This window comes from Lacerta agilis, chromosome 17 (genome assembly GCF_009819535.1).
Source record: "Lacerta agilis isolate rLacAgi1 chromosome 17, rLacAgi1.pri, whole genome shotgun sequence".
Classification (NCBI taxonomy): Eukaryota; Metazoa; Chordata; class Lepidosauria; order Squamata; family Lacertidae; genus Lacerta; species Lacerta agilis.
Genome location: NC_046328.1, coordinates 2,584,592 through 2,601,521, shown reverse-complemented (window position 1 = coordinate 2,601,521; position 16,930 = coordinate 2,584,592). Strand labels below are relative to the sequence as shown.

General features: G+C 44.9%; 1 protein-coding gene across 1 annotated transcript in view; it reads right to left on the bottom strand.

Moving 5' to 3' along the window:
* The window catches only part of NCOR2 (nuclear receptor corepressor 2), a 355,588-nt gene that overhangs the window by 109,995 nt on the left and 228,663 nt on the right, over positions 1-16,930 (bottom strand). The window contains 1 exon segment of the mRNA XM_033174224.1: positions 14,315-14,377. Within this exon segment, the coding sequence (XP_033030115.1) occupies positions 14,315-14,377 (63 nt within the window).

Below are 16,930 nucleotides of genomic sequence, written 5' to 3'. Positions count from 1 at the left end.
TCCTTTGTGCGAAGTTGCGGGGCACCCATGCCGGGTCTTTCTCTGCTTTGGGGCGGCTGCTTCCTTCCACGTTGGCTGGTGGGGGGAAAGGGGGAGGAACCCGATAGGGGGAAAAACACCACAGCACTCTCGCGCGCTCTCTCTTTCTCTCTGTTCTCTCTGTCAAGACTCCCACCTGCTTAGCTCCTCGGAGGTTTCCAACTGCCTGGAACTACAATCTGTTAAGGTGGATTGGAAAGTTCTTTCGGATTGGTTACGCTTTCCCCCCCCCCTCCCGCACCGCCTTGCAATCCTCCTCTGCCTTGCTCAGCAGCGCGGGGGGGGGAGAGGAGGCGGTGAGAGGCAAATTTCAGGAGATGCTGAACGGGTGCTGCCAAAAACGCAGACGGGGCGACCTGCAGCGGGGCAGGCTTCACTCGCTCATCATGTCAGCTGAGGGAATGGCAGAGGAGCAGGAGGAGGAGAGGGAGGAGAGCTGGGTGCCTGTTCCAAGGCTGGAGCCAAATGAGCTGTGCGTAATCTGCTCCCTCCCCACTGATCCTGCCCCCAGGTGACCCAGAAGTTTTCTTCTTCGTCTGAATGTGACCTCTAGACAGGGCGCTCATAAGCAGCGTGGCGCTGGCCCAAGACGACAAGGGTGCGGCCAACTTGGCAACCCGTTCTCCTCTCTCTCTCCCCTGAATGTCAACAGCAGGGGGAAGCGATCCAGGAAAACAAAGCTTTTCTTAATAGCTTCCTTTGCTCTGATGTGAATCAAAGGGGTTTTTCTTGGCAAGGGCAAGCAAAAAATCCAACAGCTGAGCTTGCTCCGCCTGTTGCTCCCCTGTTCTGCCCCAGAGGTGGACTTCGTCCAGAGCACATCTGCCCTCTTTCCAGGCAAAGCAAGGGCTCTGGAGCAGCATGCAATGGTAACTGTTAAAAGAGGCCAAGGCTCTCCACACCAATAAGTGACTGGCACACCCAATGACATGGGGCAGGCGCCATGCTTTTAGGTGGGGGGGAGGGGTTAACTTAATTGAGGGGTTCAGGCAGGATGTGCAGTGTGTGGGTGGGCAGAGGAGCTGGATCTCTCCACATAGAATCATAGAGTTGGAAGGGACCATGAGGGTCATCTAGTCCAACCCCCAGAAATGCAGAAATCTTTTGCCCATGACCCTGAGATTAAGAGTCTCATGCTAGTTCACAGGGCAAGTGCAAACAGTGGTGCTTCCCGTATCATGCATTTTCTGCATGTGAGTCATGGTGCAGTGTAGTAGCTAGAGTGACAGTTTTGAATTGTTGCCAGTTCTAATCCTCCTCTGCCATGGACTCAACAGGTTGCCTTAGGAGGCTGAAGCTGTTGAGGTATGGATTTCCCATACATAATATGGGCACAATGACCTACCTTGCAGGGTTGCTGCGATAATGTGTGCAAAGTGCTTTGAATACTGCCAGCACACGTACACATGTCAGAGCTTGTGAGTGCACCAGTGAACCTCCTACTTCCTATGTGGAAACATACGATTCTGTCTCCCTCCAGCTAAGCAAAGAATCACAGGCTTTTCACAAATGTGTGCATTTCTTTAGTAAAGATACTCTTGGCTTCAAGTGAAATCTCACCTCTTAAGAACAAGATAGGGAAGGCAGAGAATGAGTGGCTCTTCCACAAGAGGGCATCAGGAAGGGAGCTTAGATGGATTTACAGATCAAGGTTAGAAAATGAAAAGAAATACGAGACATCACTATTTCATCCCCAAAGAGCCCTAATATCCAGAGCAGCAAACTATCTCTGGTGTTTATACAGTGCATTTGTAGCTGGTTGACTGATTGAACCCAAAGACTGCTTGCTAATGGTGGCTCGTCATCCTGGAAAAAATGGACAAGTGATGTGCTGCAGGGTTCTGTCCTAGGCCCGTTGTTGTTCAACATCTTTATAAACAACATGGATGAAGGAATTAAGGGGGTGGTCACCAAATGTGCAGATGACACCAAGCTGGGAGAGGTAACTAATGCCACAGAATGTAGAATTGGGATTCAAGATTACCTTAACCGATGGAGAACTGGGCCAAAATTAACAAAAAGGATTTAAACAGGGACAAATGTCAGGTTCTACGTTAGGGCAGGTATAACCAGATGCACCAATATAAGATTGGGGGAGGGCACCTGGCTTGCCAGTAGGAGTCTCAGTAGACCACACACTTAACATGAGTCACTTAACTGGTGACTGGGGGTGGCTGCCGAGACCACATTACACCAGTCCTGAAAGATCTACATTGGCTCCTAGTACGTTTCGAAGCACAATTCAAGTGTTGGTGCTGGCCTTTAAAGCCCTAAACGGCCTCGGCTCAGTATACCTGAAGGGGTGTCTCCACTACCATCGTTCAACTGAGGTCCAGCTCGGAAGGTCTTCTGGCAGTTCCCTCACTGCGAGAAGTGAACCAAGAACCAGGAAGAGGGCCTTCTCAGTAGTCATGCCCACCCTGTGGAACACCCTCCCATCATGTGTCAAGGAAATAACTTTTAGAAAACATCTGAAGCAACCCTGTATCAGGAACTTTTTAATGTCTAATGTAAGCCACCCAGAGTGGCTGGGGAAACACAGCCAGATGGGTGGGTGGGTGGGTTGGGGGGGAGAAGAAGAAGAAGAAGAAGAAGAAGAAGAAGAAGAAGAAGAAGAAGAAGAAGTCAATGGGTGATGTAGCAGCAAAAAACACGAATGCTTTCTAGGCTGCATCAACAGAAGTATATTCTCTATTCTGCCTTGGTCTAACCACACCTGGAGTTATGGATGCTTCAGTTGAGATTCCTGCATTGCAGGGGCTTGGACTAGAAGACCCTTGGCCTTGAGATCCCTTCCAATTCTATAATTCTATTATTCACAACCTCAAGTGTTACACAGGGAGGACTGAGGTTCTTGGGACATTACCAAACTTAAAAAGGAAGCACAGAACCAGGTGGCCTGTGTAAATGCTGTGCTGTCAAACTTTTTAAAAGTGACAGAGCCAAGGAATATCCATCCTAGGAAAAAGAGCAGACTTTGGCAGCTGGTATAAATTATACAAATTAAATGCATTTGCATATACTGTATACACTTATATTGCATACATTTGTTCTGCTACTGGAGGTCAAGGAGAGAGTCAAGGATCTGGGGAGGGAGATGAAGCCAGGCTCCCAATGCATTAGATATGCTTGTTGAGGTCATCCACTTTTCACCTACCCCCAAGCTTTGAAAATATTGTTCTCCAAAGGCTTTTAAGACTTCACAGGCAGAAAGACAGCATGAAGCAACTACGTTCCTGAGTAAGACCCTAGCACTAACTAGCAGTGGCTGCAGGGATTTAGATGTAAGGGTGTTTTCCCAACTCTACTGGGAATGTTGGGGATTGAACCAATAATCTTTTGCAGAAAAACCATGTGATCTACCCCAAACTATGGCCTTTCCCCAAGATCAGGGGTGTGGAACCTCTAGCCAGTAGGCCAGTCTTGGCCCATGAGGCATTTCCCCCAAACCACATCTACGTGACAGCACTCCTATGGGCAAGTGACATCAGCTGATGAGCGGGGTTCAATACTATGTTGGCTCTGCCACTTCCCCTGGTGTGTGTGCAATACTGCTCAGATCCCTGCAGGGAATGTGTTGGTAAAGTAGATCCCTGCAGAGAACAGGACTGAAGTCTCCTCTCATCGGCAGGTGAGCGGAGAGTTCAAACCAGTTTGGTGCTGTTTCCTGCATAGTATCTCCTCCACCCCACCCCACAAGACAACTTTGCCAGGTGGGCAGTTCATGATGACATCGGATGATTGACAGGTGGGTGGCGTTTCCCACTTGTCAAAGGCGGCTCGCAGGTGTGTGGGGAGATGAAGATCCAGCCCCTGGGGGAAAATATTTCCCCCACCCTTCCCCAAAATGCTGAACCTATATCAAATCATGAGCTCCTCCCAAAATGTCACAGTTCTCTAAGTTTTTGGACTGGCTCTACGAAAAGCACCAGGGGCTGGAAAACTGGATTCATATTGGTGTATTACCAAGAAAAGCAGAATGAAGTAACAAGGTTTGAGGGGAGCTAAACTTTTTCAAGTTTGCAACTTCAGAAGCAACAGCAGCTAATAATCAGAATGTGAATTAAAGCCTGGAGACTGGTGACCATTTACCGGTATATTATGAAAAAGCATTTCAATTTCAAAGTCCACACAAAATTTTATTAAGTTAATATGAATGGAATTTAATCCTCACCAGATTTTAAATTTTTATCTTCACCCATTTCCCAATTTTTCCACATGGTATATTGCACATGTTCAAACGAATGTCACCCAGCTGGATGCAAGCTAATGCTGCAATCCTACACACCAGAGGTTCCCAAACTGTGGACCATAAGCTTTATTCAGTTGGTCTGACTGCAGTGTGTCCACACTGAACACTCACATGGATCTTTGTGTACATTTATCACTTCCTTTGTTTATTATATTATCTTACAATTTGAATTCTGTGGAATGCAAATTGTAACACAATAAATTACAATGCAAAAAATAAAAGAAGCAGTAAAAACACAATTAAGAATCCTGCATCATCTAGCACAGGGCATTACAATTGCTGCAACAGACAAAAAAAATCATAAAATGGTCTACCAAGACCATCAGCAATTTTCAAGTGGCCTGTGGGGGAAACTGCTATAAAGTTACTGGAAAGTGAAACCCATTGACCTGAGTGGTATTTACTTTTGAGTAGACATGCACAGGAAGGTAAGTTAGCATGAGCATGGGGGGGGGGGAGCTTCCTCCCTAAATCAAGTAAATAAAATGTTAAAAAACCTAGAAGTGGAAATAATAAGAATATTTGAAATTGAAATGCTCACAAAAAGCAGTTAAAAGAGCGGATCTAGTTAAAGAAGTGGAAATATTTTACCCAGCCACAAAAAGGCTTTGCTCAGCCATGCAGCACTTGTACCCTGGAGCAGCCATTCAGTACCTTGTGGAGAGTAAAGACCTGGCTAAGGTCGAAGATGGCAGAGGAGCATCTCAATGGATTACACTTGTGAGGGTGCACAGAAAAACTGCACTGGCAAACAGGAGGAATTTAAGAAGGAAGTGCTGAAAAGGTTTTCACCAAATCTAATAAAACTTGTTTTAGTTTAGATTTTTTTAAAAATAAGATGAAAAGGGCACGTTCTTTGTAATTTTGCAAAATCTAATCATTAACTGCATGAAAGGTACTCCTTGGTGTTACTTTTTTATTTAACTTCCTAGTTTTCATTTTTTTAAAAATAAATTTTATTAAGCTTTAAAAATACGAAACTTAATATTATTTCCCTTTTTTCAACCAAACCAAGATTTTAATCTAGATACAATAAAAACACAGAAAGTGGCGGGGGAGAGAAATAGGGAAGGAAAAAGAAATAAAAAAAGAACAGAAAGGAGGTTAAAAGAGAAAGATAGAAAATAAGATCCATAAAGTTTACTAACTTCATAGTTTTCAAACGACTGAAGATTTTGACAGATTTTTCTGAGCACTTGGAGCCAAAGGAAAGTAATTTAAAAATTGTTGTTGAGACATTTCATTCCGAATCTGCTAGACAGACAGAGGATGATGGCAGGCGGGTGTCCTGCTCTCTCCCAACAGAAATCCTGGCTACGCCCCTGCAAGTAGCTCCCATTTGAATCAACCGGACTTGAAGCCACTAACTTTTCACACTATCAATGAGGCTGAAGCACAAATAACGTAAGAGTCATTCCCACTTCTGCTCCCCCCCCCCATGTTTTTTAGGCAAGGGACAAGTGAAGTGTGGATGAGCCCTTAGTCTGGATCCAGTGCAAAGGGCTGTGTCCATAGAATCATAGAACTGTAAAGTTGGAAGGGACCAAGAGGGTCATTTGGTCCAACCTGCTAGTGAATACTTTTGCACACTCTCAAGCCGCTCAGACTGCCCCCTTTGCTTTGAGAAGCTCTGGCACTCTCCTGCACCACCTTCCCACCTCAACCAAGATGTGTAGCTAGGAGACAGGTTTTTGCTGGATATTCCACTAAATGCCTCCTTCATTCCTGCTGCCACCAGAGAAAACCTTTTATCCGAACACTTTGCCCTTCATGTAGCCAAGAATGAGGCATGTGGTGTGACATAATTAATATAGCAAACATTTGTATGTTTCAAATATTGTAAATTTTCTTGATTTCGTACTACTCAGAGTAGACACATCCAAATTAATGAAGAGGTCTCACTTAAGTCCATTCATTTCAGTGACTCTCCCTGACTGTAACTTAGTTGTACGCTACTGAGTATACTTTATTTGTAAGACAGGGTGGGTGCAATCCTATGCCCACGTACTTGAGAGTATGTGCTATTGGACTAAGATTGCAAACTGCAATGGAAAGAAAATTTCTTTAAAGTAATAATAATAATCATTCAAAGCAAAGGGATGTGTCATGTATTAATTTAAAACATTTGTCTCTCGACTTGCTGTCTAGAGGACCCCAAAGGCAGCTAAAAAATCATTGCAGACAACAAAACAGATTTTAAAACACTATTACAATAATAAAACAGCAAGCAGGAAAAGAAACAACAAAGCATTAGCAACTATTAAAAAACCACAGGCATCAAGAGAGTCTCTTTTGTTTCCAAGAAGCTCTAAATGCCATCTCAAAGTGCCTGAAGACAGAAAACATCACCTAGAGCTGTGAATACTCTGTACTAACAAACTATTCTATACAGATTTAAAATAAAATGGCAGGGAGAGGATTTGCACTGAAGTAGCTGAAATTTTACATCACAAAACCCTAATTTTGCAACTAATATAAATCACTCCATGTGAATGTTATGGACTCCCTCCCTGCCCCCACCCACTTCACAATGCTTTGTGCTTTTGTTAGTCATGGGGAGGGATAAAACCAAGCAGGGTTCCACTGCAGACCGTCCCTCACCCTTGCACACGGGTGGGTGGGTGGGTGTACACAGAAACACAATTTTGTAATCATAAGTTCTGTCTCCATTTGTGCCACGTGTTTTTATGTTTTGCGTGCCTGCGCGCGCACACACACACACACATACACCCTGCACTGGCAAATACGTTATATGAGCAGGCTGTGCTTTTACAATTCTTGCAGACCTTCAGACGTCTGGAAGAACACCATAGGAACAAGGAAGGATGGTTATTAAGCAACAAGATCCCAGGGAGATGCAGTTGGGAACCACACAGTGAATACAGGATCAATCGATTCCCGTGTTCTGGACATGGTGGGTGTCCTGACCAGGGAAGGGCCTTCTCGGTAGTGGCGCCCGCCCTGTGGAACGCCCTTCCATCAGAGGTCAAGGAAATAAGCAGCTATCCTATTTTAAAAAGACATCTGAAGGCAGCCCTGTTTAGGGAAGTTTTTAATATTTAGTGCTGTATTGTTCTTAACACTCGACTGGGAGCCGCCCAGAGTGGCTGGGGAAACTCAGCAAGATGGGCGGGGCACAAATAAATAAATAAATAAATAAATAAATAAATAAATAAATGCAGAAAGTCCAGTCATTACCTTCCTCAAAGGCAAAAGGTGAATAACATTTTGCACCAAGGAATCCAGATCTGGCCTGCTTTCTAACAGCAGGCAGAGAACAAAGCCTTATTGATGGGGACATCCCGTGCATTCAGGTGACCCTGGATGTTAATGTGCCTCCTGGGCTCCAGGAGGTGGGAGCGTTTTTGAACCGCTTCCTCACAGGAGGGGTCATGCATAGGGCACAGCGGGCAGGAAGTGCCATAGTGGAAAGCTCTGGGAGCCAGCTGTTCAATATGGAGCTATGGGTTCGAAACGAGAGTTGGGCCAGCCTGCCAGCAGGTTCCACCACACTGGCCAACATCTCAAGAGTTCTTGCCAATCCAGCTGGATCAAATCAGTGCCAGCTGCTCCTGGTCAAAGAGCAAGGAGAGTGCCATGCAATCTGCCACCCCCTGGGAGCTGAAGAGACAAACAGCAACTTGTTGACTATGGTCCCCTACTGTATACCTAAGGGAATGGCACAGTATGTCACCAAATATCACATGCCAATGTGCTGCAAGCTGTTTCCTCTAACCCTCTGCTTATTCCTGAATCATGCCCTCCACCCACCCCAGAAGTGCAACAGTCCAGACAAAGATTTCACCATTTTACTCAGTGAAAACAAAGCCTGAAATGAAGAACACATACACACAGCTCAGCTCATGACCTCTGCATGACTACAATAACGATGACACTGCGGCAGAATTAAAAACGTAGGATGAGATAAAAATCAAATAAAAATTGCAGTAATTAAAAACAATCTCTCTGCTTACAACAACAACAGCAACAGAACAACTCAACTCTGCAAAGCTCCTTGTGACAGACGGCCAAGTGTGCAGGAGGGAGAGCAGCGCAACAGGAGAGCCGTTAAGGGCTATGCTGAGTGCCTGCCCCCACACCTCCAACGCATTACTCAGGATGCTGCAGAACTGCCTTCCAAACAAGAATGTGTGAAAAACCCTGGGAGGGAGAGGAGAATGCCAGCTTGGGAGAGCTGGAAGCAGGCAGCCAACTTATCCCATATGGAGACCGGCACTTAGCATTGCCAGTCTGGTGCCCAATTGTATTGGCAAGAGTGCCACAAAGACACAAGGGTCCAAAAGTGTGCTAGCACCACTCTGGGTGTGCTGCAATGCACAGAGGCTGCTTGCGTTTGCTTTGGTTTTGGTTGGTCTAACAAGTCAAAAGCATACATCTGCTCAGCCCAGATGCCCTTTTGTTCCGGCCATACCTACGAACCTGTAGAACTTTGGAATTCACATAGGGGGCAGGCAGGGTGTATGGGGTGTTAGAGGAGAGGCAGGGTGGTCTGCCCTTGGAGGCTGATGGATCCAATGGGTTTCCAGATAGCTCTGAGGAATTTCCAGACTGATATGACTGGCGCTCTTGTGGAACATCAGGATGGCTTGAGCTGCTGACATGGACGCTCGTGAGCTCCCTCTTCCACTTTGTGGAGCCCATTTGTGGAGTTTAGGGCAAAGAAAAAAGCTGTGAGACAGCTTGAATGCAAGTGAGAGAAAAACTAAGATGATTGCAACCAAATACTGGTGAGTGCGCATTATCAAGCTCACCCAGTGGCAGGGAAAGTAGCAAAGAAGGCATACTTTGCTACCTCCATTGCATCCTCATTGCCCATCCGGCAGAGCTTTTCCAAGTAGTGAGGGGCCTCTTACAGTCTGGCCCGAAAGAGGTGGCAGAACCGACGGTAGCTCCCTGTGAGTTGTTTGCAAAGCATTTTGAGGAAAAATCGCTTGCATCCGCCAGGACCCTGGACCTGTTATAGCAGATGAATATTGAGAACTGCCCAGAGCACTGTCTTGTCCTGTTACATTAGATGAGTTTCAGTTAGTAAGGCTTGAGGATGTGGACAAGGTGCCTGGATCAGTCAGGGCGACCATTTGCACTGTGAACCCTTCCACCTCTTGGCTGATAAAAGTAGCAGGGAAGGGACAGCTGGCTGGGCAAGGAAGGTGATTAATGCTCCTTGCAAGAGAGGGTGGTCCCTGCTGGCTTGAAAGAGGCAGTGGTAAAGCCACTCCTCAAGAAACCCTCAATGGAATCAGAAAATCTAAGTAATTACCAGCCAGTAGCCAATCTCCCCTATTTTGGGCAAGGACCACCTGTCCCCATATGAACCAACTCAGACCCTTCTTCATGTCCCTCTCAATGAGCGCTCTGGAGGGTGCCAGCGGCTCCCCACTTGAGGAATGCTTGCCCCAGGGAGAGCCAACTCACCTGGTGCCTTTGTTACATATCTTTAGGCGCCAGGCAAAAACATTCCTCTTCTCCCAGGCCTTGGGCCGATCAACAACCTACATCCTTTTAAATCTAATTGTTTAAACTAAACAATTTGAACTGTGTGCAGGTTGTTATTTTTGTTTATTACTATGGTATATATTTTGTGTTTTATATTGCAAACCCCCTGTGATCCTCAGGTGAAGGGCGGTATAGAAATTTAATAAATAAAATAATAAATAAAAGGGTGGGTCTGGAACGACTGAAAACTACTGGTTCTGTTTAAGACTTTATTTTTTAAAACATGGTTTTGCTTTTAACAGCCAGGCATAATCCACTATGGGGGTGGCTTTATTGGTATGTTTTTATCTTTTTAAAGCAGATTTTAAACTGGACATTTGTTATGCATTATTTATATTTTTTTATATTCTTGTTTCCCACCCATAGCCTTCAGGGACAGTCTGGCTGAATATTTGGATGAATAAATCATTCAAAACAGATGAGAAAGGGTTTAATGGCATGACGATCCTCCACATTTGTAGTAGAGTTTGCCCAGCTCAGTTTGAAGGTTAGGAAACCACTGCACAGTCACCCCAAGCCATGCATTTCAGCCAATGTGATGTAATCACAGTACAATGACTGTTTAAACCTGTAACAACAAACCCCTTTCCAGACATTGTACCGCTGCAAAGAGAGGGAAGCCTGTCAGAGAAGGGAATCCCATAATTTCCCAAATTTCCTAAAGTGCCTAACTTTCAGGGCTGGATGCTGAATGAAAGGTACATGCTGATGAAACATACAACTGAGCCAGGAAACAGATAGGTGTGCATGCAGAAAAATGGGCAAGCATAGATGGACACCAAAGATGGAAAGCAAATCAATCAGGCACAGCATTGGCACTGTCCTGGGCATACTCCAGTAGCTGCTGGGAGCCATCCAGTCTGGCAGGGCTCACTGGGGCTGATGCCAACCCCCGTTGCTTCAACATCCTCAGTAAGCAACACACACCCCACTGCCGCCAAATTGCTGGTGCTCTTCCTACTGGAACCAAGCGACAACTTGACTCCAATTGACCCTGCACAGCCACCATCTTTAATTTATCCAAAATGCAGTGCAATGAAGCACTTGATATAGCCCTGTTTCCACTTATCCTCTGCAGCATTTCATTATGGAACATTAATAATGGTGGCTGGCACAGCTGTGTAAGTGGGGCTGGAAACATCAGCACAGAAACAGAAAGCTGGTGGTTACCTTTTGGGTGCTGCTGAAAATAGGCGCTCCTTTACTGGCACGCAATGATGTTGCGGAGAGTAAAGTGTCAGAATCTGTAAGGTGCTTCAGGGATCAAACTAGGGATTAAGGCAGTGGGGATCAAGGCACCTTACTTCCTGCAAAACCAAGGTAGCTCAAGAGCTGAAGGAATTACAAGCCTGATGTTTCCCATGCTACAGCAATGCCCTTATCACAGCCAAGCGCGGTACTGAAGGTCATCAACTCAGCAGGGCCAGGTGGCCTGAGAAACCAGTGAGAGTCCGGCTGGCTGTATAGAAGTAAAGTGCCACGCATGGCTCCTCAGTCTAGGCAACTTGTCTCATGGAATAGCTACAGAGACTGTGGCCAGCATCCTTGATCTGGACCACCAGCCCATATTCTACCACCTCTTCTGTCTCTGGCCCATTTGCTCCTCACTTCACTGCTTCAGACCCTAAATCCCCATCTTCTTCTTGACCACATTGTCTTCCTTGCACCCTTCAAGGCTGCCTGTTGCCAGAGGCATAGGGGGGTCAGGTGGTATCCGGTGTGGAGAATTTCTTGTCACACCACCCCCATTGATTCCCCCCCCCTGCAAAAATGATTTTACGTTATTTCATATTTTCTTACAAAGAAATAATAACAAGTAATAATAATAATAATAATCATCATCATCATCATCATCATCATCTTTTATTTATATCCCACCCTCCCTGGCCGAAGTCGGGCTCAGGGTGGCTAACATCAGATACATAACATTGGTATAAAAAAAACAATAATTAAATTACCTCCTAAAAACATCTCAAAATCAAATTAAAGTCTAATTAGATGGCTTTCCACAGGGTTAGGGTTGGGAACAGTAAGTGTTCTCTGAACTGAAATTTCAGCCTTCACAACATAGGAAAACAGCCAAGTGAACAGCTATTTTGGTGGAGGAGTATACAGTATACTAGTATAGTAAGACAAGACCTTTGGAGCAGGCATTTTCAAAAAAATAAAAGTTGCAGAACTGGACCCCTCTCAGTGGACCATCTCAAGAGCTTGGCCACAGCCTGACAAGAGTGCCCCCCAGTGACTTACACCACTACATAAAAAGCTCTGCTCTGTGCAACCACTATTTTAACCTCTGAGGGAGCCACATGAGCCAACCTGTCCCCTGAGTGTGTGTAGATATGTGGGGAAAGGCACTCCTTGAGGAAAGGGGTTCCTAACCGTAGTGAATCAAACCCTGATTTTGCTCCAGTTATTTATTCAGCTCCTACTTGAACGAGCTAGAATCATGCTTTTTTTTTTAAAGGAGGGGTACTACCTCCAACAACATTACCGTACCCCATAATTATAATAGCTGCTGTATGTTTTGACAGCCTGTTGGTTCAACGGTTTATTTCACGATAAAAGTGTCATTAGGCAAGAACTTTCTTTGCCAGACTTGCATTTCCTTGCTTAATGCTAATTACAGGGTGCTTCCTTCTTTTGTCTCCTGCAGCAAAACGTAATCCCTCCTTCCTTCACTTAAGCCTCCCTCTTGCCAAGAGATGCACTGTCCCAAGTGCTGCTGAGCCTGTTCTGCCTCGCTTGCTTCCTGACAGCAACCCACATTGTCAATGTGGGGCTCCACAAAGCAGCCTACACCTGCACCACATCTGATGTGCATCCATGTGATACAATCCACTGCGCAACTGCCCCGCAATAGACCTTGTGCACTCTGAACTGGAAACAAAATTATGTACCAAGCAAGTTGAAATCCTGCTGACAGTGACTCATTTTGTACTGATTAATCTGTGGTACAAATGTGTTTATACTGACAGATTAAGCTCTATACGATTTAACACCTAGAAACTTGGTGGAGCAGCTGTCTCAGATGTACCTGCCTGAATGTTAAGATGGAGTAGAGATGCCCTCATGTTGCTGCCACATTTGCTGAGAATCTGCTGTGGGGCGATACAAGAGAAGACATTGCCAATACAAGTGCCCCAACTGTGGAAGTCCCTGAACTCTCTGTTAGAACTGGCGCCAACTCTTAGGAGCTTTTGGTGCTAGTGGAAGACTTACTTCTTTGCACCCAGGTCTTTGCTTGAAACGTGTTCTGTTGGCCCTGTTTGTTGGATATTGATTGTTTATTGATTTTAGTGCTGCAGTATTATTAATGCATATCAGACCTTTCCAGCATTTTGTTATACTGACTGTATGCTGCTGAGAGACTACAGCATTAATGATGAATGGGTAAGAAATTCTGCAAATAAATTAAAGCACAAAGTTTTGCAGGGATTTAGTGGATGGCTTTAAAAGAGAATTAGACGAATTCATGGAGGAGAAGACCATCAATTGCTACCAGGCACAATGGCAATGTTCTACCTCTACTGTCAGAGGAAGTATGCCTCTGTATAAGAGTTTCAGGGAGTTGCAAGTGAGGAGAGACTCAGGTCCTGCTTGTGAGCTTCCCAGAGGTGTCGGGATGACCACTGTGAAAACAGGAAGCTGCACTCAATAGGTCTTTGGCCTTATCCAGAACTGTTCTTCATATGCAATCTGGATATTTAATGTGGGCAAACCACAGACCACCTGAACAAAGCTTGTGAACCACAGTTTGGGAACCTCAAATCTATGTAAACCAGCCAGAATTCTGGTAGCTTAACTGTGTACTAGTTGAAATGTTCAATGGCAGCCTCACAGATAAAGTATGCATTACAATAATCCAATTTGGAGGTCAGATTATTGTGTACACAACATCATCAACATGTTTTATTGCATTTTAAATATTTTGTTGGAGGCCGCCCAGAGTGGCTGGGGTATAAATACATTATTATTATTATTATTATTATTATTATTATTATTATTATTATCATCATCATCATCATCATCAAATTTTTGCATGTCTCCAGCATTTCCAATGCTTTTTCACTCACAGGCTAGAACAGGTAACCAGAACTGGGAGGTGAGAGCAGTCTTCCCTTAACTAAGCAAGTCAACAGGCTACTTGCCTGCACACTTTCCATATATTCACCACAAAACAAAGGACAAGAATCTCAGCAAAGAAGAAAAAGAAGAGGGATCGTATAAAATCATTGAGGAGGCTCAGACCTGCCTCTTGCAACCCAAGTGAATACACCCGGCGCTGCTCACCTCTGGCTGCAGTGTCAGCCCAGCAGGACACGGCAGGGCTATTGCACAGAAGCTGCTCAGACTCAAGGGGCATGTTTCAAATTGCTCACGAAAAGTATCTTCAATTCCACAACATATTGCACCAACTATGCAAGCACTGAATAGATCTAATGCCAAGCAAACTTATTCAGGAGAGAAGGGACATTTAAACAGAAAACAAAATAACAGTGTCACCTTTTTTAGCCGTTTCCATCTCCTCCTCTGTCCAACGAGAACTTTCATTCATCTCCAGAGAGGCTGAAAAACAAACCAGAGCTGGCTGTAGCAAATGGTGGGGGAAGAGAGCATAACTCAATTTCTCTTCCTCCCTGTTTTGTTTGTATGTTCCCCTGGGCTCCAAGCCCTGCCCCATAGCTTAGGGGCAGAACACCCGTTTTGCATCCAGGAGGTCCCAGGTCTCAGGTAGCAAGCAGCAGAACTGGGAAGAACCACTGCCTGGGACGATCTAGAGCTGTTGCCAGTCAGAGTAGACAATACTAAGCAAGACAGCTCAATGACCTGACTCAGTTCACCTATTTCTCACTTCCAGTTATGTGGAATTCTTGAACCAATAGCTTTCCCAGTTGGGTTCCAGATGTATGCTTTCCGCATTGCAGCTGTGGGGAGGGAGTTACAAGGGAAAGGTGGCAGGCGAGGTACAGAAGAAGAAGAAGAAGAAGAAGAAGAAGAAGAAGAAGAAGAAGAAGAGGAGGAGGAGGAGGAGGAGGAGGAGGAGGAGGAGGAGGAGTAGGAGTTTGGATTTGATATCCCGCTTTATCACTACCCGAAGGAGTCTCAAAGCGGCTCACATTCTCCTTTCCCTTCCTCCCCCACAACAAACACTCTGTGAGGTGAGTGGGGCTGAGAGACTTCAAAGAAGTGTGGCTAGCCCAAGGTCACCCAGCAGCTGCATGTGGAGGAGTGGAGACGCGAACCCGGTTCCCCAGATTACGAGACTACCGCTCTTAACCACTACACCACACTGGCTCTCTGACAGGTTAGGCTCCCCACACCACCCTGGGTCAGCTGCTGAGTGCGTGCTTCCAGCCTAAGCTGGAGGGATGCCAAGGCATCGAAGTTGGTAAAATACTGGGAAAACAGAAACAGACATGGTATTTACAGATATAGTACTAGAATGGAACATGGAAGTGTGACAAATCACACTTCCCACCCAAACTCGGTTTTCTCAAAACCAGGCCCAAAGCAATGAAAATCAGGATGTTCAAACATAGCCAAGCTTTGTGGAAGGAACAGGGAGTGGGGTGGGGCTGGTTATAATCAGTGCCATTCCTTTATGTTTAGATTCTGAGGCCAAAAGAGAACACAGCATTTCCACTGACAAACAAGCCTACCCGCTCTTTTTGTCATCTTTGAATACCAACAGCAGTGACTGGAAGGGATACAGGAGCCACACCTTGATTACAGAAGGTCCTACCTTGGGAGGTCCATGTGGCCCTTTCACTCCTACTTTAAGTTTTGATTTCGGCAGGCATTTGTCCTGCTGCAATCAATGAATTTGAGTGGCTGATCTCTTGTTCTTAACATTGTTTTTACCTCTGGAGCCCATCTTCAGTTTTATTAGGTTTTCCCCCAATTATATTTTATTACGTTTCAGCATTTTTACCATATATAGTCATAACACAATTTCATCTTTTCTCTTATTTTTGTCGACTTCCTACTCCTCTTCCTTGGAGTTTTTCTCTCCCCTTCTGCTGCACCCTATCTTCTATCTATCAAATCATAATCACAATATTATAATTAATGGCTTCTGTTGATCATAACTCAAATCCTGAGATTTCATCATACTATAATATTTTTAAATAGTCCAAAAAAGCAGTTTTATTATTATTTTATTTTTATTATAATTTATTATAATAATTTTATTTTTATTATAATTGTCTTTCTTACAAGTAGAGGATGGAAGATTTGAAACAAACTGCTCTCACACACGCACAGTTAACTCACACACAGAATCTCAAAGCTGCCCTTGTGCACTGTGTTTCAGTATGGCAAGCTGAGATAGGAAGTAGAAATCATGAAATAAAAATTTAAAGTCAGAAAATTAGGAGTCCTCCTGCACCATCCGGTTCATACCTCTGCTTTGACTGCAGTTCCACAGAGGGCAAAACCACAGAATTTTGGCCCATTGCAAGGATAGCAACTACACCCAGCAGTGGCTGGGGCTCATTGAGACTTGTAGGACAGAAGACAGGGAGATCATTAGTGGGTGGAGCCAATGCCCTCTGCACTTCTAACGTAAATGCTGTCCCAGGACAGCTTAAAAACAAATACCAAAACCATTTGTAAAACAAGGTTGTTACTCTCTAAACTAAGAGAAAATGTTATTTTGATCACAGTGAAAGATGTTTGGACAGCCTCCTTTATGGAGAGAAAAAATAGCCTCTGCAGAAAGAAAAGTTGCAACAGTCCTAGAAAGACTTAAACAAAAATATAGAAAGCTAACAAGAGACAGGCAAGAGGAAAACTGCAATTCCCAAGGCCCATGTCTTGTTCAGAGTCAAGGGCTTGGGAGGCAGAGGAGGGGCTGGCCTTCACAGCTGGTGGGATGGGGTTGCAGCTGGATCCCCTTGTATGTCAACAGAGGTAGTTTCACCCTCTGCAAAACTGATTCCCCATAATGAGACAAGCTCATATGTGGTAAGCATGTCGGGAAGAGGCTGAAAGAATGAAAGTTATCCAAGGAACTGGTATTGCCAGGAGATGCTCTTCTACTCAGAAATCTAGCTTGGAAATTACAAAACCCCTGCAAAGCAGGCTCATTGGGGCAGTATGATTAGATTACAGCCATGG